We start from the raw sequence: 25,385 nt of genomic DNA on the forward strand, positions 1-25,385 counted from the left end.
CGAGACGAGGAACTTTTAGGACAGTCAATAGAAATGTGCCAATTCCTCTGGTTCTTTTGACCCATGGATAGTATGCAGAAGTACAACCGAGGTGGTTTTATAGCAGATTAATGACCTGGCAAGCTAGCCCATGAGACTTGCTCCGGTGTATTTAGCAGACAAGGCCATGAAAGTTGAGCTATCAACAGCGGGACCAGTGGCTGTTCATATAGACTGCGTTGATCGATGCCTAAGCCAAGGTATGAGGGCAGAACTCTCTAATGAAGCAGCAGAGCGCTGTCTCCTGACTTGACAATATCATTGGATTGACAACGTTCTTAATACAATAGCGGAGGTACCATCGTGATCCTGAGCTCTGACGCGTTTTGAGTCGAATTGCAGTTATCATGAGGTCTGCGATTAGTACTAGGACTGAGACTCAAGCGAAAAGCTTGCTTCTTATGAGGAAAACAGATCCGAAACCAGACCTCGGGAGCTGCCCCCGGCACCGGCCCGGCACTCTCTACCGGCAGCATTCAAGGCTACTTCTGATTGGCTACCAGGAGTGGAGGGTCTTCGAAGTGGAAAGGCGGTCTTGGCAGAAAAGGATGCGGCGGAGCACAAGCAAACATGAGAAGAACAACCGAGAGACAACACCAACGTGAGCCTCATTGAGCCACCCATTACACCTCCACATTTTTACTTTTTGAATCTTTTTAAGATATTCCCGTGCTTCAATCCCCGCCCCTCTTTGTTTCAGCGTCCTCGTCTGCCATCTGGTCACTACACTTCTGCTTCCAAGCACGCACGAGGCAGAGCACCGGCCGAGCTTGTGTCGTCTCTGTTGAACATTCCTTGTGGATGAACGCTCAAACCTTCTGGCTCGAAACCTGGCAGTGGCTATATAAACATGCTACCGAAAGAAATATGTTCTTTGTCCAGTCCCTGGTGACGTGCAGCGCGCTCTTCTGGTTTGCGCAGACTCTTCCATCAGAACACCGAGATCAACTACTGATGTGAATATACAGGTTACTACACCGAGCATGGCTGACCCTTTGGAAGCCCGTTCCCGAACTCATCAGCATTCTTGGTGTCGAGGTCCCAGATACGCCCGAGGTCTCTCTTGCCGGCATAACAAAGGGTTCAATTACAGTTCATCTGGAGCGACCGAATGCGAATAAACCTGTGCTGAAATATCTGATTCAGGTCAATGGGGTCAATGGTAGGTGCAGTCATGGACGTGCGTAGATGTTTAGCTGATGCGCCAAAGTGGGAGAATTACCTCAGAGGGAAACAGTAGTGATCGAAGTCACTGGTCTCAAGCCGGGTCACTTTTACAATGTTAGGGTTATCGCGCTGGGATCGAACAATTTCCAAGCTGGCAGTCGGGTTATACGCGCGCGTACTTACGGTCGAGATGGTCACCCTCAACTGGAAAACGGGGCTGTGCCGTCGAATGCTGTCGACGACGAGCATCAGAGCGATAGTGGAGAGGAAGAGCCTACACTGCGTACACATGGTGCGGCCATAGAGCTTGTAGTTGCGGAGGGGTCGCAGCCCATGGTGCGAGAGTCGAGTCTTACTCATCCCGGCCAGCGACGAAATACTGGAGGTCGAAAGCATTCCCCGTCGAATCCAATCACTGATCACTCTGCGTTGGCAAATATCGCCTCGAACTATACCCATGAGTCGCTCTCTCAGTTGGAGGAAAAGTTTGAAGGCTTGCAAAAAGAGATGGCAGAAATAGGAGCACAGATCGTGAAGGATGCCGAAGAATTCAAGGTGCACAGCCGAAACCTGGTTAAGGAACGAGACGATAATAGAAAGGTGCTGAAAGAGAAAGAAGAGGCGAGCGAGAAGCTGAAAAGGGAGGTCAACCACTCAGAGAGAGCCAATAGACAAACGCAAACGCGAAAACAACAAAAAGAAAAGGTCTTGCGGGAAAAGCAAAACGAACGGGCTAAGATGCATACAGACCTAGAAAGATGGAGAAATGAAATAGAGCAAATGAAGGCTGAACGAGAAGAGTGGCAGAGAGATAAACAGGACCTCCTCAACGACAAGGAGAAGAAAGCCGAGGAACTCCGTGATGTCATCCGAAAACGACAAAACTCGCTGCATGGCCTAGATCAAGAGGTCAATCTGAAAGGAAAGCTGCTACTGGAGTTGGAGGAAGAGCGTAAGAAGCTTCAAGGCGACCACGAAGATGACGAGTCTAGAGAGAGAGACGCCGCGACCAAACAGCGCGACGATGAATGGACAGCAAGAGAATTAGATCTGAGGCAGCAGCTCAATGCTCAAGCCATGCATATTCGACAGCTTGAGGGTCAATTACATTCTGCGCAAATCACCTACAACGCCATCAATACTCGAATCGCTAACAATCCAATTATGTACCATGCAAACTCCTCTGGAGTTGACTTTGACCCCGCAAGTCAAGGGAAAGCCAAATCTCGTCGTAGTCGACATCATCGCAAGAGCGTACGCAATGGAACTGCGTCTTCCCCGGGCTACGCGACGAGTAGCGATCCGCCGTTTCCAAACACTCTCGCATTCAGCAATTCGACGAATGTAATGTCCCCTACTTATTTTCCAGGTCCTTACATAGACCTCAACGACACGGCAATGGTGCCTTTGTCAGAAAATATGGCAAACATGAGCGAGTCCGAAATCCACTCACTCACCGCCGGTGCTCCTCTGAGCCCTGGTGCAACGTCGTTGCTCCCTTCCACCCTGTTCTCAGATGATGACCCTCCAAGCCCAAGGCTACCTTCTCTTCTTCCATTTCATGGAGCTATTGGTCAACCTTCACAAGACAACGATCCCCAATCACCTTCTTCTTCAAGCCGATCTGCAAGCTTGCTATCTAGTCCACGAGATTCGTCTCATAACCTAGCAATGTACGGAGTTGCAAGTCATGATTATGTTGCTGATCAGGACAAGAAACCAGTTAGAGCTCCTGGAGAAGCTTTTGGTGCTATTGGAGGTCCAAGCTCCTCAGATTCCACATCTGTACAGAAAATCAGTAGCTTTTTCTTCCCCAAATCTCGTGCCAAGACAGACTCTCAACAAAGTCCTGCTTTGGGGAGTTTAAAAACAGGACAAAGCCAATCATTCCCGCGATCAACAGATGACCCAGATACCAACAGCAGTAGACATCGTCGTGTGAGCTTCTCTTCGGGTTGGCATGTTCTCAAGGGGATAAGCGGCAACGATGCCGTTGAAGGCAATGCTCCTGCACCTGCGCGAAATTCGACTGCAAGACGACGCCGTCCATTTAACATGTTTGGTTCGAGTGTGGATGATCCAGCAAACTTTTCGGACCGCGATCCTAGTAGTCCGCGCCCAGTGTCCATTGCATCTTCCGACCTGCCTCGACCATCTACAGACAGTGCCCCTTTCGGTTGGCCAGCCGCTGAAGGTAGCATCATCAACCGGAACAGTCCACTGGCAACCAATTGGTCTCACAACGCCACCACAACCACAACGTGGTCCAGAAATCCCTCTAGAAGACCTAGCATACAACATGGCTCTACTTCTCTTTTCACGTCTGGTGTCGCCAGCGATGATGACGAGTTTCTGCCATCAGATTCTATGCTGGGTCAGACCAGTCCTGCTGCAGTGGGTGTCATTGGAACACGGCCGGCATCATCACAAAAACAAGTCACTCCCAGACTGAACCCTGCTGCGCCGACTTTCAAGGCAATGTTCAGTTTCTCTTCCAGCAAAGACAAAGATAAGGATAGGTCCAAAGGCAAAGAACGCAGCATTGATAGCACTGCCTTCGATGTAGCCATTCCTCCAGTTTCATCTCCTTCCGAGTCACGTAAATCCAGAGATACTCATTCTGTCCACACCCAGAACAGCGTGGCCGAATCGACCGAGAGCCTGGACCGAATCTCGAGCAACACACCGTCTGATGCGAATCCATCTGGGGCTACTAGCAAAGACAAGGAAAGCTCAATCGCTCGACTCCTTCGGAAAGGTAGTTCAAGCAAGTTCAGTCTCTCGTCCAGACGCGGAGAAAAAGCAGGCTTGTTCGGTTCCAAAAAAGGTGTGAACAGTGCCGCAAACTCGGACCGCGATGGAAGCATGGATCTTGGTGACGACACTCCTTTTGGCAAGAGTTTTGACAGTGTCACGAGCTCTCCTATGTTGGGAGGCATGGCATCTGGGGAGTGGAATAAAAAAGACGCGCATCCGACTACGCCCAAGGAAGGTCGGATGAGCGTTGCCTGGGGTAGACTTGGGATTAAGAAGGGAAAGGGACGAGAGAGTTTGGATGTTGATCGGAGTGAAGCGGAGACTACTGATACCGATGATAAAGACAATTGATATTGTTCAACTATTAGAGGTTCGGATAGCGAGTACCACTAAATTATAGTGTAGTCTAGGATTCCTAGGAATTGAAAAGCGTGTCTTGTATCTTGCTGCCTTGTGGAAATCTGCTTTCTGTGTTTGGGAGTAAATTTTCTTCAAGATGTGTCTTTGAATGTCCCTGGTATTCCTCATGGATTTTATATTTGTGTCGGCGAACAAATGAGCTAAAGTTCCCTCGTTTGAGGTACTCCTCGCTAGCGCGCTTCCTTAGGCCTTCGTTGAATCGTTGCAATTCCAAGGGATTACTTCAGAAGACCGACCGCATATGTTTATGCGAAATCGGAAGTGTAGACTACTGAACTTTGCGGCATCGATTCTTCAGCTTTAGACCAGGTATGTGATTTCTCAATTATCTGGCGCGGCAGATGGATACGTATCTTTTTCTTGCATGATGAATGATGCTTTGTTGATTTGTGTTTCTATTTACAGAATTATAGAGATTCAAATAGGATTGAATTGTCTCATTGGTTAGCTGAATCATTGGTTAGCTGAATTTTCTTTACTGCGTGTGATTTTACTGTTTGTAGTTTAGCGAGTTTGTGTCACGGCGAGATTGGTTGGTTGTGGGCGAGGTGCTTTTCGCGTTGGGATATCTTTACTGCCATGTATGACTTGTTCGTATGCAGTGTATTTAATGAGTAGAGTAGAGCAAATTATGAGTAGTGGTCTACTCTGTTCTACTTAGACTAGACATGAGTAGTTTGAAGATGCGAGTAGCATCACTCACCTGACATCTAGCCATTGGGAGGGTCACAATTGCATCGGCCCGCTCCCCTTTCTCCCATCTACCTAGAATATCAGCTGATTCACCCCTCCTTGCCTAGGGCAACAACTCAAACCAATCTAACTTATCATGAGGCGTGATACTCACCACTCTACACTACTTAAGAGAATCCATTACTCTACTCTACTCCCAGTAGTCGTTGAGTCATTTGAGTAGGTTTGTTATTCCTTTAATATACTGCTCGTATGGGCCACTGACAAGGTCTGATTGTTGGACGACTATTTCCCTGGAGGTCGTGACCTTCAGTTGGGCGTCTTGGCACTACGAGGGTTCTATTTTTCTCAAGTGAGTAGGCTTTCTGATTGAGCTCTTTGAGGTTATTCACATTGTGTAAATACCGGAATTTGAGCGAGCAGAAAAGCGCAGGTCTAAAACAAAGCAAGCAGTATTTTGCGCGCAAGTACTACAGACCCTTGTTCATCTCATGGGTTAGCTCCGGGATAGTTCCACAAAATTGCTAGAGCAGTGATAAATCTTTGCTATTTGAGGTTTTCTGATCTATTCCCTATCCTAGAGTTCTGACAGGTAAGAGAATCATATGTCTTATCTCTATGTAAACAGTTCGTTGACCAAGCACACAGAATCACACGAGATAAAAGTAGCGGCTACAAACTCGGGGAAATGGCTAGGTCCCATAGCCTCCACCAGGCATCCCAAATCAAGCTTAGATCCATGGAGCCGCACGATCTAGACGTCCCCTTGTTGGACAGCAAAAGCAATCCATCAATCGGTGAGCAAATGCCAAAGGGCTGAGCCCTGTATGTTCTGCTCTCGCTAAGGCCTCCTTCCGTTCAAGTGTGGCAGCCATCAGCGCCTTCACCACTCTTCGATCTCCTAACCTGCCATGGTGATGACAGAAAAGGATGCTTAGAGAGACTCCTGGACAGTCAAACTCGCATTCTTGCAGTTCCAGGGACTCTAATAACACTGACCATCCTGAACAACAGGAAAAGCCGACGACGACACCCTCAACCGACGCTTGAGCTGACGAGGCCTCAGTTGTGACAGACTGAGCCAGAGGCTTGCATCAACCACCGGGCATTGCCCACCCGAGCTGCATGTTGTAATAATATAATTTACAGCCAATGAGAAAATTCAGAACTCGCCCAATTTGGCATTTAGTTCGTGGAAATTGCCAAATGAGGGCATTTCCCACTCAGGGGGTCTGCTGATGGGCCGGGGGAATACTATATATTCGAAATTAGCGTGGAATTTCAAAGGGAATTTGTCTATTGGATGGGAAGCAGTAATGATCCTTGAAGGGTAGATATGTGTATAAGAAAGGGTGTTGGCTTTTGTGGAAAGGGCCTCTGCGTTCAATTTCTACTTCTGCTTCATTCTGAAGAGCAGTCTTCTTTACACACGTTCTTCACTACTCTCATTCATAGCTTTTAAGTCTTTCTAAGCAGTCAATCGACCAAAAAATATTCGCATCTTACACAATGTGTAAGTGACATACCTATGCCACCACCGCCGTTGCTGCTGACTAATACAAACCTACACTTCAGTATCATCCACAGCCTCGTTGCAGGCTCGGAGTTTCTCAGTTGATACAAAGGTCAACTTGATCATCGGGGTCTTTACTATTGTAACTGGAGTGCTCAGTGCACTTCTTGCCTGGGCTACATGGAAATTGACTCGTGAAAGAAGGTTTAGGGGACGGCGTTTGGAAGGTAAATTAAATAGTGTTCTAGATACTCGTTAACTTTCCAAAGATTGTCATGTTTTATTGCGTTCTGTAACGTCTTTGACAATGATTTTTATTGGGCTTGAAATAATGCTGACTTCTTCAGACACTCCTCCTCCTGATCAAAGTGGGCTCAACACTGAGCCACTACGCCGCCACGACAGTCTCGGCTATGAATTAGCATTTAGATTTGGACGAAGCATGTAGAGATATTCAAGTGTCAGAATCACAGTGTAAAAGGAATATTTCTCTGTTGGTATCGGGCGTTTAAGAAGCTAAGCGAGAATGACTTGCTGATGGTCAATAAATCGCACTAGCCACATAATGCAAAAATAAAGTTGCTATCGTAAGAGTCATAAAATTAGAATGCTTGTGAATGGATGGCCTTTCATCTGATCTTCATGTCAATCTTGTGATGGGCCTAGATGATACTAAGAAAGGTGGTTGTGTGACCACAACACCGTTTAAACCTTCCGCGTTGAAAGCCACGCAGTACATTTTCTCAACAACATTAATTTTCATTCACTTCAAATTTGTACAATTAATCAGAAGTATCATCTGCGTATTGAATGAAGCTATCACCAGAAAGAGCAAACAAAACATGTGGTGAAATGAGTTCAATTCAAGTATCAAGCAACTTCGAGATGCGTTCTACATACAGTCCCTACAGGATGTATTGAAAACACTATTATCCCTTTTCAATCTGATCTACTAAAAAATTCTACTAAACCAAACGCCATTTACAAAATTCCTCCTATCTCAAAAAGTCCTTGTGATGTTCTTCAACCCAGAGGCAACGTTCTCGGTTAACGGGATCGTACTCCATGTTGATTTGGGCAAGGTCAAACAAAAGCTGGTTTTGAGAGGAGTTGCGGAAGTTGTCCCATTGACTGAGTGGAGCCATGGTGGAGTTGACAGCTTTGTTTGGGTCGAGGTGGTTGATGAAGGATATGATGTAGCGTTTGTAGGATTCGGCGAGGATGTCTTCCTGCGTTGTTGGGTTGAGAGGGCTAGACGGAGTCAGAACATGGAAGTACAGAGAAATGGAATGAGAAAGAGCGGGATGATTTGCTTACGTGGGTCCAAAAAGGAATGGAAGATCTGATCCTTGATTGATCTTGAGATACGCTGGAGTGGTTGAGGTAGAATGACGGGCATTGAAGCGATCTGAGCGAGAGGTTAGATGATTTAGAAAACATTAATGTGGGGCTTCTTACATTTCCAAACAGCAGCTTTTTCAGAAATCTGTAATGCAGCCTGGTAAACTGGACAAAAGGCTTGCAAATCATTGTCAATATCAACCACACGACTCCACTGAGTTCCAGATCCAGGAGGCCCAATGTCTTGATAGTCTGAAGACTTGTACATTCCTACTTCCTCTGCGAGAACTGCCGGATCAACGTAATTCAAAAATACTTGAGCGAAACCAAGAATGCCTTCATCAGTTGTGAAATTGGCAAATGTGGGAATGCGATCAGTGAGTTCGTCGGTAGTTTGTCCAGTGAGTGTTGGTAGACTTGCGAACTTGCTCTGAGCCATTGCTACTGAGGGGTAGTCTTGCATGAAGACGCCATCCGAGACAACAGCGTAACTAAAAGATCAGTCAGAATTCGAGAAAAATGAGAGAATGGTTTGGAAGGCTTACACGTGATGAGGAATCGAATATGCTTCTGTAAACACAGCGTACATAGCACTGGTGAGTTTTTCGATAGGGACATTTTGAAGGCAGGAGAAAGAAGAAGCGCTTGAACAACTGCTTCAATTAGCTGATGACTTTTAGTTTGGGTCTGCTTGATACTTACTTGGTCTTGGAAGCCAAACTGTCATAGTTCATTTGCCAGTGTGGGTATGTTGGTAGAGGAATCGGTGTCGCGCCTGTGGCAGCTCCGCTTTCGAGCAACATTCCACGAAAGAGATACTCATTGTTGCCGCCGTTAGCCAGCATTTGGTATGTTGCGGTATCGGCACCACTTGCTTGACCACCAAGCACAACCTAAAGAATCAACATGAGGAAGAAAATCAAAATGTTAGGAACAGAGCTTACATGATCTTTGTTACCACCGAAACCTTTGATGTTATCCTTCACCCATTGAAGAGCTAATCTTTGATCTTTCAGACCAAGATTGTAAGCGTTGGATTTTCCAGCCTCTGATCCGCCAGGAAATCCAAGAAAAGAGAGCCGGTAGTTGACTGATATGAAAATGAAGGGTTGGTTGATGCTGGCTGCGTAGCTGACTAGCTCACTGCCATCGACGTCTGACTTGTCTCCTCCGTTGAAATCACCGCTAAAGAGAACAATTAGTCAAAGTAGAAGAGGCAATATCATTCACTTACCCATGAAGAAAGACATAGACCGGCAACAAGTGATCAAAAGTACCAACCGGCATAACAAGGTCAAGAGTTAGACAGTCCTCGGAGGCAGTAGCCGAGTTGAGGTTTGCAAGGCTATAGCATTGTTTGCTGGTAGGTTTGGACGCATCGACAGTCGGGGGCGCGGCCATGTGAGCGAGTGGCTTCGGAGGTTGTAAACGGAGTTTGCCAACTGGAGGCTGCGCGTAAGGGATGCCAACGTATTTCTCGATTTTGAGTTTGTCATTTCGCAGTCCACGGTAGACAGCTTGGCAAACTCCAGCATCCTCTCCGCATACAATAGGACGTCGTCCAAAGACCGACAGAGCAAGTCCAGCAATGACCAGAAGTGAGGCCTTCATTGCAACGAATATCGTGTTATTGGAAGGTTCCTTGATGCTGTTAATGAGACCAGAATATCGTTCGAGCAGAGGGGGCAGAGACGCTCCTTTATACAAATTTTGTGAATAAGCGTAGGTCTCGAGTTTACAAGTTTTCTCGGCCTTCTTGGATCCGGCGGATCAGATGGTGAATATTTCGCAACCACACAGAGTGAATATCATCGGATATGTTGACCTCCATATCCGCTGCCTCGCTTATCATGACGACGAACTGCAACCGGCGCGACCCTGATGGCTCATAAACTGTTGGGATTTGAGATGTTGGGATTCGGAATAGTCAAATTCCGCAAAGGTGAGTGTATTCCCGGAATCTCAATACCCGTAAACCACTTTGCACGTATGATGTTGGAGCTCTTTTCGAAGGTGAACTCGAATAACGAAGGACGGAAATCGGAAGGTCCTCAATTCTGCATATATTTCGAGGAAGAATGATATCGCGTCTGGTGTGTCACTAATCAAGGTTTAGATAATGTTCAGGTAGAGCATATAGGAATACGTCTTGTTGTTTCTATAGATAGTCAATTCTTTATGCCTAGGAGTAAATGCCCGAAAGTCGAAGCCTGAATTGCTCTATCTTCAATCTATCCTTAACGCCTTTCGCTAATGCAAATGTTGACTGCCCCTCAAAATTCATAAAAAGATCACAATTCGTCCAAATTTGGTCTCTTAATATACCACTTCCGAGGACTGACCGGCAATCCAATGTAATACTCCCAGGCTCGAGAGGCTTCCAGGACAATGATATCCCACCTTGATCAAGATTAGTTTTGTACTTGAGGAAAAGCGTCGTAACTTACATGGACTTTGGAAATGTGAACCAGCCGCGCATGATGTACTTGAATGCTCTCCACACAAGTGACAACTCGCCATAGAAATCTTCCGAGAACGACCCTTCCTGTGGAGCGTGGTGCTTCGCCTCCTCTTTGTCATGGCTATCATAGTCATCTGCTACACCACCTTGAGTTCTCTCCCGAGGTATGACATTATGAGGCTTGGTGACGCGATGTGGCAGTACATGATGATGGCCGATGCTCTCTGCGGTGCTCTCCTCAGATTCCACCATGACTCTGAACTGGTTTATGGCTTCCAAAGAGCTCGAAATACGAGCAAGGGTATTAAAAAGTGCTACCAGCTCAGTTCTCTTTAGGACAGGTACATCTTCAGAGCTATTATCAAACTCAAAAAGAACTTTCAGGGCCGCGCCATACCCAGCAGTTTGAAGTTTGCCCCAGAGTCTGCATTTATCGCAACCAACACAATCCATAATACGGCTGATGTTTCGGAACCGATTTTTGAAATCTTCTTTCAAGCTGGGACCCTCTCCGTTGACGAACATGAGGCTTTCATCAAATATTTGAGGCACTTCTCCGGCTTGTGTTGTTAGAGCCTGTACCTTGGCCTTGGTGGTGGCATCTTGACAAGGGTCTCCAGAGCAAAATGTATAATCTTGCAAGTATGGTCCTAATTTTGTAATAGCTCTCAACACTAAAGCGTAGTTGAAGTACAGATTCGAAACTCGCTCAGGGAACTTGTGGAGACGATCCTTGTAACACTGGAGGTTCGGTCCCCATTCACCAGTGGTCTGGTTTAGGTAATCGAAACATAAATGAGTGCTGATAGAACTGTGCATCCCAGAGACGACTCGATAAAAGACTCGCTTTTCAAGACATTCCCCTTCGAACTCGAGGCCGGTTTCCGCAACGAACGGTGTCTCGGGAGCCAGTTTCTGTTGTGCTGCGAGAGCTTGCTGGCGACCCCTTTCTCTGATGACGGATTGCAGTTGAGTTGCGGCCTCTCCCTGAAGTGGGAACCGCTGGGTTCCGTAAGATGCGGATTTGGGAAATGACGCTTTGGAAAAGCAATTCTCCTTATATATCGTATTCCAGACCTGCTGAGCACCTTCACCTCCATATCCAGTAAAACGTTCTGGATTATCCACCAAGCTCACATAAACTCCTTTTCCACTTGTTCCTTCATCATCCGGCACGCAATAGTCTCGCTCATCGCACTCATCGTCATATTCCACCACACAACTCTCGCCCACATCCTCTCCAAGCATACCCTGTAGCGGTTTCTGCGGTCGTTCTCGCTGCAACTTTTTGCCTGGATGAGTCGCTTTTGGTCCTTCTAATTTACCCAGTTCCTCCGCCCTCCATATCTCAGGAATATCTTCTTCATTGTCCAAGGTATTTACCGCGCACGCGATGTTGCCACACATCCCATTCGAATCGTTCCAAAAAGGGCATTCCTTACCGAATAAATTTAATCGGTAGTATGAAAAAAAATCCGTGTTCTGAGTAACGTCGAGAAGGGAAGGGCGTAGGTTTCTGTTGAGGTCATCGAGCGTGGAGTAGGAGGCGCATGCATCGGAGACAATTGCTTTAGGAGAGATCTGAGAAAAGGCATTAGACATATATGCCTGAACAAAGAGGAGTATAGCGTACCGCGCAGACATCGGGACTCGATGCTTTGGATTTGGATGGGCCCTTTGGGTCTGCTGCGTGGCATGAGTTCAGCAGAGCGAACACCGCAAGATAAAAGACGTTGGCCGCAGTCTTCATTTTGCCGTTGATTTATTGACCTAATTAGCCAGTGGAGGCGATTGTAGGAGCAGGATCTTGGGTGGGGGTCTTGTGACGATTAATGGTTGAAAGAGTTTCGTTCTATTGACTCCCCGATTTGTCAAATGCGCCGGCCAAAAAAGGCAGATGTCGAAAGTTCTTGTAGATAGAGATCAAATCAAATTGCATGCAATGCAAATGTGAATACAGGAAACCTTTCTGGCATTTTAATTAAGCAAAACTTGATTTCAAAGCGTGAGCTCGGAGCGGGTTCGTCATGATGAGGTTGGATGATCTGTCCTCTGCTCGTTCGATTACTCGACTTGAGAGAATTGGAGCAACCTTGCCAAGCCCAAAAAATGCGGAATGTGGCGTATTTAACCGTACGATCTATCGGCTTCCCCAACTTATTATTTTTAGATTGAGATTCTTAGTTGAGCCTCATCCTCTTCCTTTCAACATCCTCAATTTTTACGAATAACATAACATTCTGGATGATAAGTGAAGCTCTCGGGTATATAAAGGAAGACTCTGATGACAGGAGCACACAAAATCTGAAGCACACGGATATCTCCCACATCAGCTGGCGGGGTCGTTTGTTCGTTGCTTTTCGGGACGATACCAGACCACCTCAAGTGGAATCCTAGCTCACAAATAAGCAAGCGGCCTTTCACTCGAAACTTACTCGGGATGCTGACTGGCTTCAATCTACATCTTGTATCACCCTAAGGTTCACATAAAAGCAGATAACTAAACGCACAACCATGGTCTATTCTTAATAATCGCAACCAACCGCGCTATGCCTCGATGGCCAAAATACTTTGTCCTCATTAATTTGCGTTCGATATATCATACACCCCGTAGTGCTCACACCACCCATGAGACCATAACCTCGGAGTAGAGGATATCCATTGACCCTAATTCTTATACATCGAAGGAGCCGTTAAAAAAGGCCGTAAGAAAGTGTACGTATCGACAAGACATGGCATCGTCAAAAAGCAAACGCCATTGCTCAAAAAGTGTTCTGCTGCATCAAAGAACCGTCCTAGAAAATCACGTATATGAGGGGTATGTGTAGAGGCTACTGTCCGGGAGGCACGTAATTAATAGGCCGCCTGCCAAAAGGGTTAGCTTATGCTATATTTCCAGATCGAGGAACTGTAGTACTTGAATAGAAGGATGTGTGGTTCAGGCTCGTGTACTTCGTAATGCTCCCATCCAAGACTCTGCGTTGCGTCGTTAGCACATTTCAGCCAGTAGGCATGTATATGTTGCTGCCTACCTGGGTAATACCCAATGCTCGCCATTCTTCTTCCCACAATAATTTCAATGTGCCCTTCTGTTGATCATGATAGTCCTTGGGAATTGCCTTCAGCATATTCTTAGGCAGTTGTACGTGCCGGTATTCATACTCATCGTCTGAATATCTGATACTTATTAGCATTTCGGTGCTCTTTTTTCCGGCCAATAATTACCGCATAAATAAGCCCGACTTACCTCGCTGAATAGTGTATGGAATCGATGAATTCATCTAAGCGCGCCTTCTCGTGGTCAGACAACGGCCTGGGAACTTTATTCCTCCTGTTATAGTCATTGCCGGACATTGCGGTGCCAGAGAATACGAATTGAGATCGGATGTCGAATGTAGCCCGAATAACGCGACGTACTGCTCCCCGCGCGGCTCGAAGCTTGTAGCGAGAAGTGTAAAGTCAAACTATGTTGCGACAGTACGCGGAGTGGAAATCGTCAAGTGTCGGAGAGGGGAAAAGTGGTGCAAGGATGGTATTCAGATGATTTGCGTATTCGAAGGTCGAGACTAGAGCGAGTGGATACGAGGGGACGGAGACACAATGAATCACAAAACCAGGCAACATAAAAGGACAAGAGGCCGTAATGAATTGAAAGCGTAGAAGCTGAAGAAAGTGAAGGTTTTCCAAGCATGGGTTGTTGATCAATAAACAGCTCCTCCAACCGAAGCGCGCACGGTCTAGACATTTTTGGTCCCTTTTATCACGTGCTCAGCTCCTCCCTCGTTTCGTTGCTGAGAACGATCGCAATACCAACTGAGTCGCAACTTATGAGTAATTGCTGGCGCACTCATTGTTAAGAGTCGCAGAACGAATGGCATCGCGAGTCGAAATAATCATTTCTCATTGAAAAGGCCACTTTACAACAGCACATAAATTCACCAAAACTTTGGTCTCAATTCTGTCGTTTTCTCCACCCGCAGGCCTACTTACCAAATCCTAGCTCTTGAACCAACAGCCCTTCCACGACGCGCATCACAGATTCACGTTAACGCGCCCGAGAAGGCATTGAGCTTTGCGACAGAGGCGCAACTCAGCAGAAAACGACGCATCGCGCAGCTACACTCTGGCTATTGACAACTAAGCTCCGCGAAGAAGCGATGGACAAGAAAAGAAAATCCAAGGGGGGAGACGAAGATGCGGACGACCATGCAACGAAGAAGAGAAAGATGCCGAGTGTAAGTCTAAATTGAACATTTGGATTTAGTGCGCATATCGATTTCTACGACCATGCTGCTCTCTATCTCGCGGTCTCGGATGTTGGTCTAAGATAGCTGGGGGTCGCATCGAGCTATCTACTATCTTTGAATTCAGCAACGACCGCCAACGGTGGTATAGACGAGGACAAGGCTGACAATGACAGGATTCCATCGACCTCTCTCAACCCGAAACCGCTGAAGGAACGACTCAACAAGGATTGAAGTTGGTCGACATATTGAAGAAGACCGAGGACAAAAGGTAGGCTCCGTTTCTTTAGATCAATGTTTGCGACAGGACTTTATCTTCTCAGCCTTGTAACCAGGTGGGCGCGAACCGCTCTGCAACACTACCTGCAACCTACCTAAATTCCTAGTTCCTGCCTCGTGTTTTTTGTCGCTTGTTCTTCATTTTCAAGACGCTCCTTTACGAACAATTGAACCATAACTAAAACTAATTCGTAGTGGACGAGTAATATCTACGAGCTTCCTGACCCTACCTAATCCCCGCCAATTCCCCGAATACTATAAAGTAATTCGGATGCCAATCGCGCTTGATAACATCAGAGAGAAGTTGGTTCGTCGAGAGTTCGCAAACCTGACCGATTTGGAAAGCTACTTCAAGCGCATGATATCAAACGCGAAAGAGTACAACACAAAAGGATCGGAAGTTTATGACGATGCAGAAAGATTACGAAAGGCTTTAAGCAATTACATGACCAAACATAATCCTGCATATAAGCTCATTCCAGGATATGTGGCAGCTCCAACACCATTCCCAGCAGAACCGGGCGAAAGTGATCTCGAGGATGCTGAAGGGGAACCGGATTCTGAGGTAGAGACTGCTGCGCCAGTGAAGAAGACACCCAGAGGTAGGACGAAGATCCAGATCAGGACACAGCCACCACCTAAAAAAAGCATCACGCCGTCAGTGCAAGATGGTCTTTATTCGAAAGTACCATTCTCGAAATTGACTTTCCAGCAAGCTCAAGAGAAGATACTCGAGGAGTTGATCACGCAGAAGGAATCGCCAGAGTGAGTAATTCCAACTGTTGATGGCGAATCATTCTAATTCGCTTGAAGTGAGCAATTCAGGATATATGAAGTTTTCGTCGATTTACCACCTCGAAGCCTACGGGATTACTACAAACTAATCACGAATCCCGCGAGTCTTGACTCGGTGCAGAAGAAAGTGAAGGGCGGAAAGGAGAATGTGTCCGAATTCAAGTCATGGGCAACGTTCGAAAAGGAAATGAAGTACATATGGAACAACGCATGGAAATATAACGAAGATGGCAGCGAAATCTCAATTCTCGCTAAAAATCTCCAGGTGAGCATTGTATGTGTGTTTATCAACGCAATTCTGACCTTGCTAGGCGTCATTTTACAAGCTTTTTAAAGAGGCCAAACAAGCTGTGCCAGAACCTGCAGGCCCTAAAATTAAGTTGAAGATGCCAGAGCAGCCTCAGCCTCAAGCGACACCGAAAATTACTCTCAAACTTGCAGGAAAGGGTAATCCTGCTGAGTCGCCCGCCCCACAAACGAATGGGTCAAATGCATTACCTGCAAATGGTGCTCGGCGGAACCCATTTGGGGGTTCTTCCTCTGTTGTCACTACGGCACCAAATTTGGATCAACTAGAAAGGGTAAAAAGTGCATCTGTTTCCGTGTCGTCACCAACACCCTCTGCTGTGGCTCCAGTGAAGAATGAAGAAAGCGCTCGCAATTCTCCTGCGGTAGCTGCTGTAGGATACCCCAGCAATCGCGGTGGCAGTCAGGCAGTATCGACTCCTGGTTTACCAACTCCATCGGCGGGCATGCCACCACCATCAACACCAGGCTTATCGAACAATGGAATGACCAATAATGGTAATAGTAACTATACTAGCGGATACGCGCAGTCGTTTCCTCATCAACCTCAATTCCAACCACAACACTCGTCTTTTGAATCGAAATGGAGACAACCAGGAAAGAGTAAGCTCAGTATTCGTATATTTTTGAAGTCATAACTAACAGGTTAAAGCCGCTGCTGATGCTATGATTACGAACGTTACCCTGGCAACACATAAAGGACTCAATATCTCCAAACATTTCCATATGGACTTGCCACCCTCTCCTACGATGGCTCAACAGTCCTTTACGATAAATCTCCCACATACTCACTATTATTTACAAATCAAGCCTACGATTTCTCCATCTATTCTAGATCGTCAATACAAATTGTTTGTCACATCCGGCTCGCAAAGACTGCATGCGATGCCCTTGTTGCCTGGCCATCAGTTGGAACAACAGCGACCCCTATTTGAAGCTCGCTTACTTCCAGGGGTTAATAGAATCGAAATAGAGTTGATTGCCGCTCTCCCAAAGGGAGCTAGCAAAACAGCAAATGGACAGGATGTAGAGTTGGAGAAGATCACGGTTTTTGCCAATCTTTTGAAAGATCCTCAGCAAAGATAACATGTATTAGTAATTGCATATTTTGTGGCGCATTTGGCATCGGTTGGAATTTGTCGGTACTGGACACGATCGTCGAGGACGGAGTAATGAGTCGTTCCGGCGAAAAGGCGTTGTGTGTTGTCGGATTGTGGAATTTACAACAACACCACAGCGTTGTCTGGTCTATGTCAAGTGTGTTGAAATGGGAGATAGTTGGGGAATAGAACATGCCGACAAGTAGTGCAAAGTTTCGTCAGGTTTTGGGTGCTTTGGAGGGCAATATGACAGGCATAAACTGTAATCAAATACTACACTTTGGAACTCAGTAATGGTCGCAAAAGTGTTGAACTGTCAAATATTGATTGTGGAATAAAACAATTCACTTGGTGCCTTTAGATATGGGATGATATGAACCCGATAGGTGCCAACAGTTGGTGCTAAAAGCCCAACATGACCTAATAATTATGTAGATATCTCGAGAGATAACCTCACAGGATAATTGGTTGGACTGTTGCCCTCAAATGTTCTTCTTTTCAAATGCTTCACATAAAATCTCACTGTGTCTGTATATTGATATTGTTGACAGAACCTGCAAGAAAATCAAAGTTCAGCAGGGATTGAAAGTGGATCAGTGTCAATCAATCAAGTCAAGTGGAGCCTGCTCACCGCTCGATCACGTGGGGTAGTAACCGAAGATCAAATTTCGGGCGAGCTAAAGATTAAAAAGTTCACAAACCGAAGAAAAAGGCTCAACTCCCCGCCAGAGACCTTAAATTTCTACAATTAACCCACCCACATAACATCAAAATGGCAGACGAGGTTTACGACGGAGCGATCGGTATCGATCTTGGTATGTTGCCTACTTGAGTGATGGCTTTGCCGAAATAAGCTGTCATCTTTGCGATTATGATGCTAATTAATTTTCTTTATCAGGCACCACATATTCCTGCGGTATGTAAATCGACGCAATCGCATCAGCGCGAACTCGACGTCTCGCAAGACTGAAACTGATGATTTGTAGTTGCCAACTATGAGGGAACCAATGTTGAGATCATCGCCAACGAGCAGGGTAGCTTTACCACTCCCTCATTCGTTTCCTTCACCGACAAGGAGCGCTTGATCGGAGAGTCTGCTAAGAACCAGGCTGCTATGAACCCAAAAAACACCATCTTCGACATCAAGTGAGTACTCCTTTCTCTGGGCATTATACACCGCTAGTATACATGCTGATACAATTTTGCAGGCGATTGGTCGGACGAAGATTTGATGATCCAACCGTAAAGAAGGATATTGAATCATGGCCCTTCAAGGTCATTGATCAAGATGGAAGCCCTATGGTTGAGGTTGAGTATCTCGGCGAGAACAAGATTTTCTCGCCACAGGAAGTTTCTGCTATGGTTCTCGGCAAGGTAAATCAAGCAATGATGCAAATGATGGAACTTTCCGCTAATATTTTTTGCTTCTAGATGAAGGAGGTCGCCGAAGTAAAATTGGGCAAGAAGGTCTCCAAGGCTGTCATCACTGTCCCAGCCTACTTCAACGACAATCAACGTCAAGCTACCAAGGATGCTGGTGCCATTGCCGGTCTCAACGTCCTCCGAATCATCAACGAGCCTACCGCCGCTGCTATCGCATACGGTCTTGGTGCTGGAAAGTCCAACAAGGAGCGAAATGTCTTGATCTACGATCTCGGTGGAGGAACTTTCGATGTTTCCCTTCTTAACATCCAGGGTGGTGTTTTCACCGTCAAGGCTACTGCTGGTGATACTCACTTAGGAGGTCAAGATTTCGATACCAACCTACTCGATCACTTCAAGAAGGAGTTCACAAGAAAGACCAAGAAGGATATGTCTGGCGATGCCCGTGCTCTCAGACGTCTTAGAACCGCTTGCGAGCGTGCGAAGAGAACCCTCTCCAACGGTGCCCAGACAACTGTCGAGATCGACTCCCTCTTTGATGGCGAGGATTTCAACGCCCAGATCACCCGTGCTCGTTTCGAAGACTTGAACTCCAAGGCTTTCAACGGCACTTTGGACCCGGTTGCCCAGGTCCTGAAGGATGCTAACATCGATAAGAGCAAGGTTGACGAAATTGTCTTGGTTGGTGGATCCACCCGTATTCCTCGGATACAAAAGCTCCTCAGCGATTTCTTTGACGGAAAGAAGCTTGAGAAGAGCATCAATCCTGATGAGGCTGTTGCATACGGTGCCGCTGTCCAGGCCGGTATCCTCTCTGGAAAGGCCACCTCCGCCGATACCGCCGACCTCCTCCTCTTGGATGTCGTCCCACTCTCCCTCGGTGTCGCCATGGAGGGAAATATCTTTGCGCCCGTAGTTTCTCGCGGACAGACTGTGCCCACAATCAAAAAAAGTCCCAGGTCCCGTTCCCTTCTATCTCGATGTTGACTAATTTTTTGGCAGGGTACGAATTTTTTTGCCTGGTGTTGAGGCAATTCACAACGCCCCATTTTTTTTTTCACCCGCTCAAACGACCAACACAACTTTGGATCACTACCTCTATCATGAAATCACATTATGGCTGGTTGAATGCTTCAGAGCAATGGACTAAATATCCGATATTCAGTCAATTGATTTGGGGCATTCATCAAAGTGCTTGACAGTCTCCCAAACCTTTCCTCCTACTTTGGCCACATCCAAACATAGCCCAACAACACCAACATCATGACCGTATGCTAATTAGATCAATAGAACCTTCACGACCGTCAGTGATAACCAGCAAACTGTTCAATTTCCAGTCTTCCAGGGTGAGCGTGTGAACTGCGAGGACAACACCTCCCTCGGAGAGTTCACTCTTGCTCCAATCCCTCCAATGAGAGCCGGTGAGGCCGTCCTCGAGGTCGTCTTCGAAGTCGATGTCAATGGTATCCTCAAGGTCACCGCCACCGAAAAGACCTCTGGTCGTTCCGCAAACATCACAATCTCAAACTCTGTCGGGAAGCTCTCATCGAGTGAGATCGAGAACATGATCAACGGTAAGCCTTCAAGTTAGCACATTTCCCTTCTGATGGCTAATTATGTCTAGATGCCGAGAAATTCAAGAACAGTGATGATGCTTTCAGCAAGAAGTTTGAGGCCAGACAACAACTTGAATCATACATTTCAAGAGTTGAGGAGATTGTCTCCGACCCAACAATGTCCCTCAAGCTCAAGCGGGGAACCAAGGACAAGATTGAGACTGCACTTAGCGATGCCATGGCTCAGCTCGAGGTTGAGGACTCCACCTCTGATGATTTGAAGAAGAAGGAGCTTGCGTTGAAGAGAGTTGTCACCAAGGCCATGTCCACCCGATAGATTTGTTCTCAAGGAGTATGATGGGTGGAGGATGTGATGCATGATTTATGGCATGGATTGGACCATTTGTTTTCTGGCTCTTTTCACTGGGTTCATAAAAAGTCAATTTGCGATGTTTGTCTTGCTAGTTTGATCCGGGAATATTTCCTTCCACATCTACGGGCTATAAAGCGCGCTTGTAGAACAGGTAGAAGGGAATATTAATCAAAATGAAACAAATCATGAAACACTATCATTGTTCTTCTTCCGATGAAGTATGTATGTAAGCCGTGAGAAGATTTTAAATTTTTGGAAGCCATAACCTTTCGTTGAGACTAGGTCAATGGCTTGATCGTGGTGGACAACAGAAGCGGCGGTCGATCACGGTATTTCTTCGATCAGGTTGACGAAATATCTCCATTTCGTCAATGGTTTTCAGGAAATATGGTCTTTCTATCGGATGGCACAAGTCCGTAAGATAGCACACATGCTGGCACCTTCCAAGTTTGAACAAATTCGATCGTGGCGTGTTCCGGACCATCTTGCATGATATTTCCTCGAACAAGTTGACAAAATATCACAATTTCGTCAATTGTTTTCAGGAAATAGGGCAGTTTCATCGACATGGCACATAGTCAGTATTGGTCCCCGGTCTTGATTAGACTCTAGCGCGACCCGATACATCTTGTATAACAGTTATTCATGTTAATAGACAAAATATCACAATTTCGTCAATTGTTCTCAGGAAATAGGGACGTTTCATCGACATGGCATGTCACACGTCGGACGACCTTGCTTATCCTGACTAGAGTCCAACTTGATCCAATACATGACACATCTTGAATGATATTTCCTCTGCCAGGTAGACGAAATCGTATATTTCGTCAATTGTTTCCAGGGAATGTGGTTCTTCTATCATTATGGTGCAAGATACCATGGGCGCCTTGCCCGGATCAGATCTCTAGTGTAAGGTGTTCCAGCATAATTCCTCGATGAGGTTGACGAAATCATACATTTCGTCAATTGCTTTCAGGAAATAGAGTAGTCCAATTCATACGACACTGTATGGCATACATGGCCGCGCTATCGCTCGGAAAATATTTGCAAGTCTTTCAATTTTTCTGAGATCTATTGGGATTTGGTCTGGCCAAGGAGTTTTATCAGATATTTGAATTGACGATAAGCGTAGACTTGTGTTATTTATACTCTCTCAGTTATTGAGAAGAAAAGAGACATCCTTCTCGTGCTTCATCCTTTCCGAAGGAAGTAAGTCATACCAGCCCTCACTCCTCGTTTTCAAAGTGACACTTTCCAAATAAGGATCTTTGCATAATTGCTTTAAGTAAACCCAAAGTTTATCCTCCTCGCCCGTCCTCTTTCGGGAATGTGTAATGAAACTCTCTCGAAGGACGATATCTAATTTTCGGAGACTACCGTTGAGAATCATGTCTTCTATTACAGGAGCTAACTTGACACGGAAGAAGTCTTTGGTTCCCCAACGTTCGATTTTGAGTCGTAGATGGCGACATTGACGTCGTTGGTCCTGGAATGAGTCAAGTAGGAAGAATGACAATCTAGTGAGCTTCGTTAGCCATCCCATAGAATAAGAGAAATGCTGTTACTCCGCATTTCTTGAACTTTCTGCCATACTAACAAGCCAGTCATTACGAATTGTGGGCAGAATTGAAGCAGCTAGATCTTAAATTCGTCACATCGATTGAGCAAAGGCAACTTAGGTCTGGCATAGGTAAGAAGTGAGATCAGTGACACCATTTTTGCCCCATTTTCCTTGGGATCGAAAAATGTTGCGTGATTAAAATCTTAACATATGGCATGGAAACAAGGCATAAAGAAGAAAGAATGCTTACTCATACACACTCTGACGCCTGATGGTCAGAGAAATCGGATTTATCCTGAAGAAAAGAGGACGAACTTCCTGATAAATCTGGTGGCAAGAAACAAGCAGAGAGAATGGGAACCAATTTGCAAGGGGATTCGCCCATAGAGATTCGCCATCATCCAGGTGCGAATAATTGGGATTCAATGAGATGTACGGTAATGGAGATGAAACCATCAAAGTATAGATTGCTTCTCGTATCTCGGGAGGAAGGTCTAGGAAGCGAAATGGTCGTGACATTTGATCGTGGATGTGGAATGAGACTTTGTCTATTAGAGACGGAGGGAATGGTCTGGATGGAATATATTGAGTTTAAAAGTAATGTAGCTTTAAGTCTGAATGAGATGTAAGATGTTGAGGGGAAGCAACGCTCTGCGGCGACGTAATAAACTTCCTTCTACGGCGCCTAAGGCTAAACAACGTTAAACATCATACTACTTTCCTATTACACAATTAATAACAGTAAAGTTATATTTATTCTTCCGAGGAGAGTAAACAAGGTCCTTGACGTACTCCTAATCATAATAGTACAGCTAAGAGGAAAAGTCGGAGTTTTTAAGCAGAGAGTGTGCAAAGGCGACGTAAAAGGAAGTTTAATATGTCCACGTAGAGTAAGGCTATTAAACGAAACGAGGCTGATGCACAGGTTCCGAAGTTTTGAGTGGAACTAGAACTTCTTCCTAGCAACAAAACACAACCATGTCATTAACGCTTTCCATGCGTTCTCATACGGCTAGATGTTTGATAGCTAGGGCTGGATCGAGGCTTGAACTATCAATTGTGGGAGGAACCAAATGCGTTGCTCAATTGGCGCATTCCAATAAACCACGAAGCTTCAAAACACTCCCTATCAGTCAAAACACCTCACAACGTACCATTGGCCCCCGAGCTCCAACATCTTACAGAAGTTTCTCCGAATCATCCTCCCTCTACAAGAAAAAGACAAAAGCAGACCGCGAAGCCGAAGCCGCAGCACCGACAACTGAAACCGAAGACCCTTTCGATTTCTCCATCCTCGAGAACTCAATCACCAAGACCCTTGACAAACTAAAAGACAACCTCTCAAAACTCCGCACCGGCGGTCGTTTCAACCCAGAAGCCCTAGAAAACGTACGGGTACAACTCGATAAGAAGTCCAAGAAGACAGAGCGACTAGGGGATCTCGCGCAAGTCCTACCCAAAACAGGACGTTCCCTGGCGATTTTGGTTGGCGAGAAAGATCATGTCCACGCGATCGTATCTGCGATCCAGGCAAACCCAGAATTGAATCTGCAGCCGCAGATTGATGCCGAGAATCCAGTGCAGTTGAATGTGCCGATTCCGCCGCCGACAAAGGAGTCAAGGGATGCGGCGCTGAAGAAAGCTGCAGAGACGGGAGAGGTGGCTAAGACGGGGGTTCAGAGTGCGAGAGCGGTTTGTCAGAAGAGGTTGAGGGGAATGGAGGTTAAGAAGGTGGTGAGGCCGGATGATTTGAAGAAGGCGGGGAAGAAGATGGAGGGGATTGTTGAGAAGGGGGTTGTGGATGTTAAGAAGATGGTTGAGGTTGCTAAGAAGGGGATGGAGCAGGCTTGAATGTTGGACTGGATGGGATATATGGTGGTATCTGTGTGTTTATACCCTGGAATTGTTGACGAGATGTAGCTTTTACTCTCAGATATGTATTGTATGATAGAAGCGAACATGCTGGAATTAAAATCCAAATATGGCAAATTTCTAGGATCGGATGCTTGGGAATATGTGCTTATGAATATGGTAATAAAACATCATAAGGAGAAATTATACATCACGGTGCAACACCAAATATTATCCAGTAGTCAAATTTTAATGTAATCAGAATAGACCTTTTCCGTCCATGATACAGTATGAACCATCCATCTATATATCCATACAATTTGTACAAACATCCATGATCTAAACGTACAACACCCCAAATCCCTACACTGAAGGCTGACTCTGAGCTTTCTGTCCCGGAGGCAGCAACGCCCCAAGTTTAGCCTCCAACTTCCTCACATCCTCAGGGAGATACGTCTCATTCCTCCTCAAAAAATTCCCAACCTGACCCAAAACATCTCCCTCAGTCTTCGGCGCCACGGGCTTCTCATAATGTCCCGCTATCCATACATTTGCAAGCTTCGTCCTCGTTTCCTCGTTCAAACTCTCAATGTGTTTTCCATGTCTATGAGCATACATGCCATTATACTCAACCTTCTTCTGCTTCGCAAACGCTTGTGCGATACCCTTCTGCTCTGGATCTTCGAAGAATGTAAGGCCGGTTCCTTTGTACATGGTAGCCAGATGTTTCGAGGCATGTGAGTAGTTTCCTAGAGGGTTTCCAGAAGCTACAGCAAGCTTGTATTGTAATGTTGAGTTGAGACCTTGGGAACTTGAAATTGTAGGCGTTGCTAGAAGCTGTAGATCTTCTGCAGAAGTGATAGGCTGGTATGGTGACTCGAATCCACACTCAGATTGCTTCAGGTATGCTTTTTCCTCTTCGTTATACGGTTCTTCAATCATGCTTTCCTCTTCCTCTTTCCTCTGCCTATTATTCAACCTCCTAGTCGCAGCAGCACTAGCTCTCCCACCTCTACTAGCCATTCCACCTCTCCCAGCTCCTCCCCTGCCTCTTCCAGCTGCTCCTCCTCCCCTCATATTCTGTCGCGGTGGACCCCGAGCTCCATCTCGATTTGTCTGGATCTGAAATTGAGGTCGTGCGCCCCCTGGTGGTCCTTGCCTTGGACCGTCTACAGGCGTTCTTGAAATCGTGAAGGATCCAGGAGGTTTAGCAGCCAAAGAACGAGCATCAATACCGCGTGTTGGTCTTGCCAGAGATGAGACCTGTTTAAATGCCTCTTGCGACCTTTCTGTCCTTGACGGCGGAGGAGCTCCATCTGCTAAGTCTCCAATTAGTTCTATACCACCAATTGATTTCAATCCAGCGCGGATCAAGTGGAAACACGAACCTCCACCCTCAGCACCCCAAGAAGCACTGCTAGAAAACTGCCTCAAGGAAGCCGCAATCCCATCCGTTGCTCTCATCATCTCACGAGTAACAGGCCCTCCCCGCCCAAGCGTTCGCGCATGCCGATTATACATGATGTGTGGTGTATAAGGTTGTCGT

At 46.1% G+C, this 25,385-nt stretch overlaps 8 protein-coding genes across 8 annotated transcripts; 4 read left to right on the top strand and 4 right to left on the bottom strand.

Moving 5' to 3' along the window:
* Positions 1-906: 906 nt before the first annotated feature.
* On the top strand, positions 907-4,314 carry GLAREA_00915 (Fibronectin type III; the record flags this gene model as incomplete). The annotated part of the gene is made up of 3 exons (XM_008085673.1): positions 907-950; positions 1,008-1,201; positions 1,250-4,314. The coding sequence occupies 3 exons, from the start codon at positions 907-909 to the stop codon at positions 4,312-4,314; spliced, it is 3,303 nt and encodes a 1,100-aa protein (XP_008083864.1).
* Positions 4,315-7,584: 3,270 nt separating this feature from the next.
* Positions 7,585-9,541, bottom strand: GLAREA_00916 (alpha/beta-Hydrolase; the record flags this gene model as incomplete). The annotated part of the gene is made up of 7 exons (XM_008085674.1): positions 7,585-7,840; positions 7,907-7,997; positions 8,048-8,421; positions 8,476-8,583; positions 8,633-8,823; positions 8,875-9,115; positions 9,165-9,541. The coding sequence occupies 7 exons, from the start codon at positions 9,539-9,541 to the stop codon at positions 7,585-7,587; spliced, it is 1,638 nt and encodes a 545-aa protein (XP_008083865.1).
* Positions 9,542-10,221: 680 nt separating this feature from the next.
* Positions 10,222-12,141, bottom strand: GLAREA_00917 (ERO1-like protein; the record flags this gene model as incomplete). The annotated part of the gene is made up of 3 exons (XM_008085675.1): positions 10,222-10,330; positions 10,378-11,972; positions 12,025-12,141. The coding sequence occupies 3 exons, from the start codon at positions 12,139-12,141 to the stop codon at positions 10,222-10,224; spliced, it is 1,821 nt and encodes a 606-aa protein (XP_008083866.1).
* Positions 12,142-13,222: 1,081 nt separating this feature from the next.
* GLAREA_00918 (Cell cycle regulatory protein) lies at positions 13,223-13,745 on the bottom strand (the record flags this gene model as incomplete). The annotated part of the gene is made up of 4 exons (XM_008085676.1): positions 13,223-13,256; positions 13,309-13,367; positions 13,424-13,568; positions 13,639-13,745. 4 exons carry the CDS (start codon positions 13,743-13,745, stop codon positions 13,223-13,225), a joined length of 345 nt encoding a protein of 114 aa, XP_008083867.1.
* An 803-nt stretch (positions 13,746-14,548) lies between these two features.
* Positions 14,549-17,101, top strand: GLAREA_00919 (Bromodomain-containing protein; the record flags this gene model as incomplete). Its single annotated transcript, XM_008085677.1, has 6 exons — positions 14,549-14,626; positions 14,812-14,906; positions 15,110-15,679; positions 15,728-15,974; positions 16,021-16,618; positions 16,668-17,101. The coding sequence occupies 6 exons, from the start codon at positions 14,549-14,551 to the stop codon at positions 17,099-17,101; spliced, it is 2,022 nt and encodes a 673-aa protein (XP_008083868.1).
* A 786-nt stretch (positions 17,102-17,887) lies between these two features.
* Positions 17,888-20,391, top strand: GLAREA_00920 (Actin-like ATPase; the record flags this gene model as incomplete). The annotated part of the gene is made up of 7 exons (XM_008085678.1): positions 17,888-17,930; positions 18,014-18,031; positions 18,102-18,261; positions 18,324-18,489; positions 18,547-19,457; positions 19,789-20,072; positions 20,123-20,391. 7 exons carry the CDS (start codon positions 17,888-17,890, stop codon positions 20,389-20,391), a joined length of 1,851 nt encoding a protein of 616 aa, XP_008083869.1.
* A 2,575-nt stretch (positions 20,392-22,966) lies between these two features.
* Positions 22,967-23,839, top strand: GLAREA_00921 (Ribosome recycling factor, RRF; the record flags this gene model as incomplete). The annotated part of the gene is made up of 1 exon (XM_008085679.1): positions 22,967-23,839. The coding sequence occupies one exon, from the start codon at positions 22,967-22,969 to the stop codon at positions 23,837-23,839; it is 873 nt and encodes a 290-aa protein (XP_008083870.1).
* Positions 23,840-24,202: 363 nt separating this feature from the next.
* Positions 24,203-25,360, bottom strand: GLAREA_00922 (uncharacterized protein; the record flags this gene model as incomplete). Its single annotated transcript, XM_008085680.1, has 1 exon — positions 24,203-25,360. The coding sequence occupies one exon, from the start codon at positions 25,358-25,360 to the stop codon at positions 24,203-24,205; it is 1,158 nt and encodes a 385-aa protein (XP_008083871.1).
* Positions 25,361-25,385: the final 25 nt, after the last annotated feature.

The sequence above is a fragment of the Glarea lozoyensis genome (genome assembly GCF_000409485.1).
Source record: "Glarea lozoyensis ATCC 20868 chromosome Unknown GLAREA3, whole genome shotgun sequence".
NCBI classification, from domain to species: domain Eukaryota; kingdom Fungi; phylum Ascomycota; class Leotiomycetes; order Helotiales; family Helotiaceae; genus Glarea; species Glarea lozoyensis.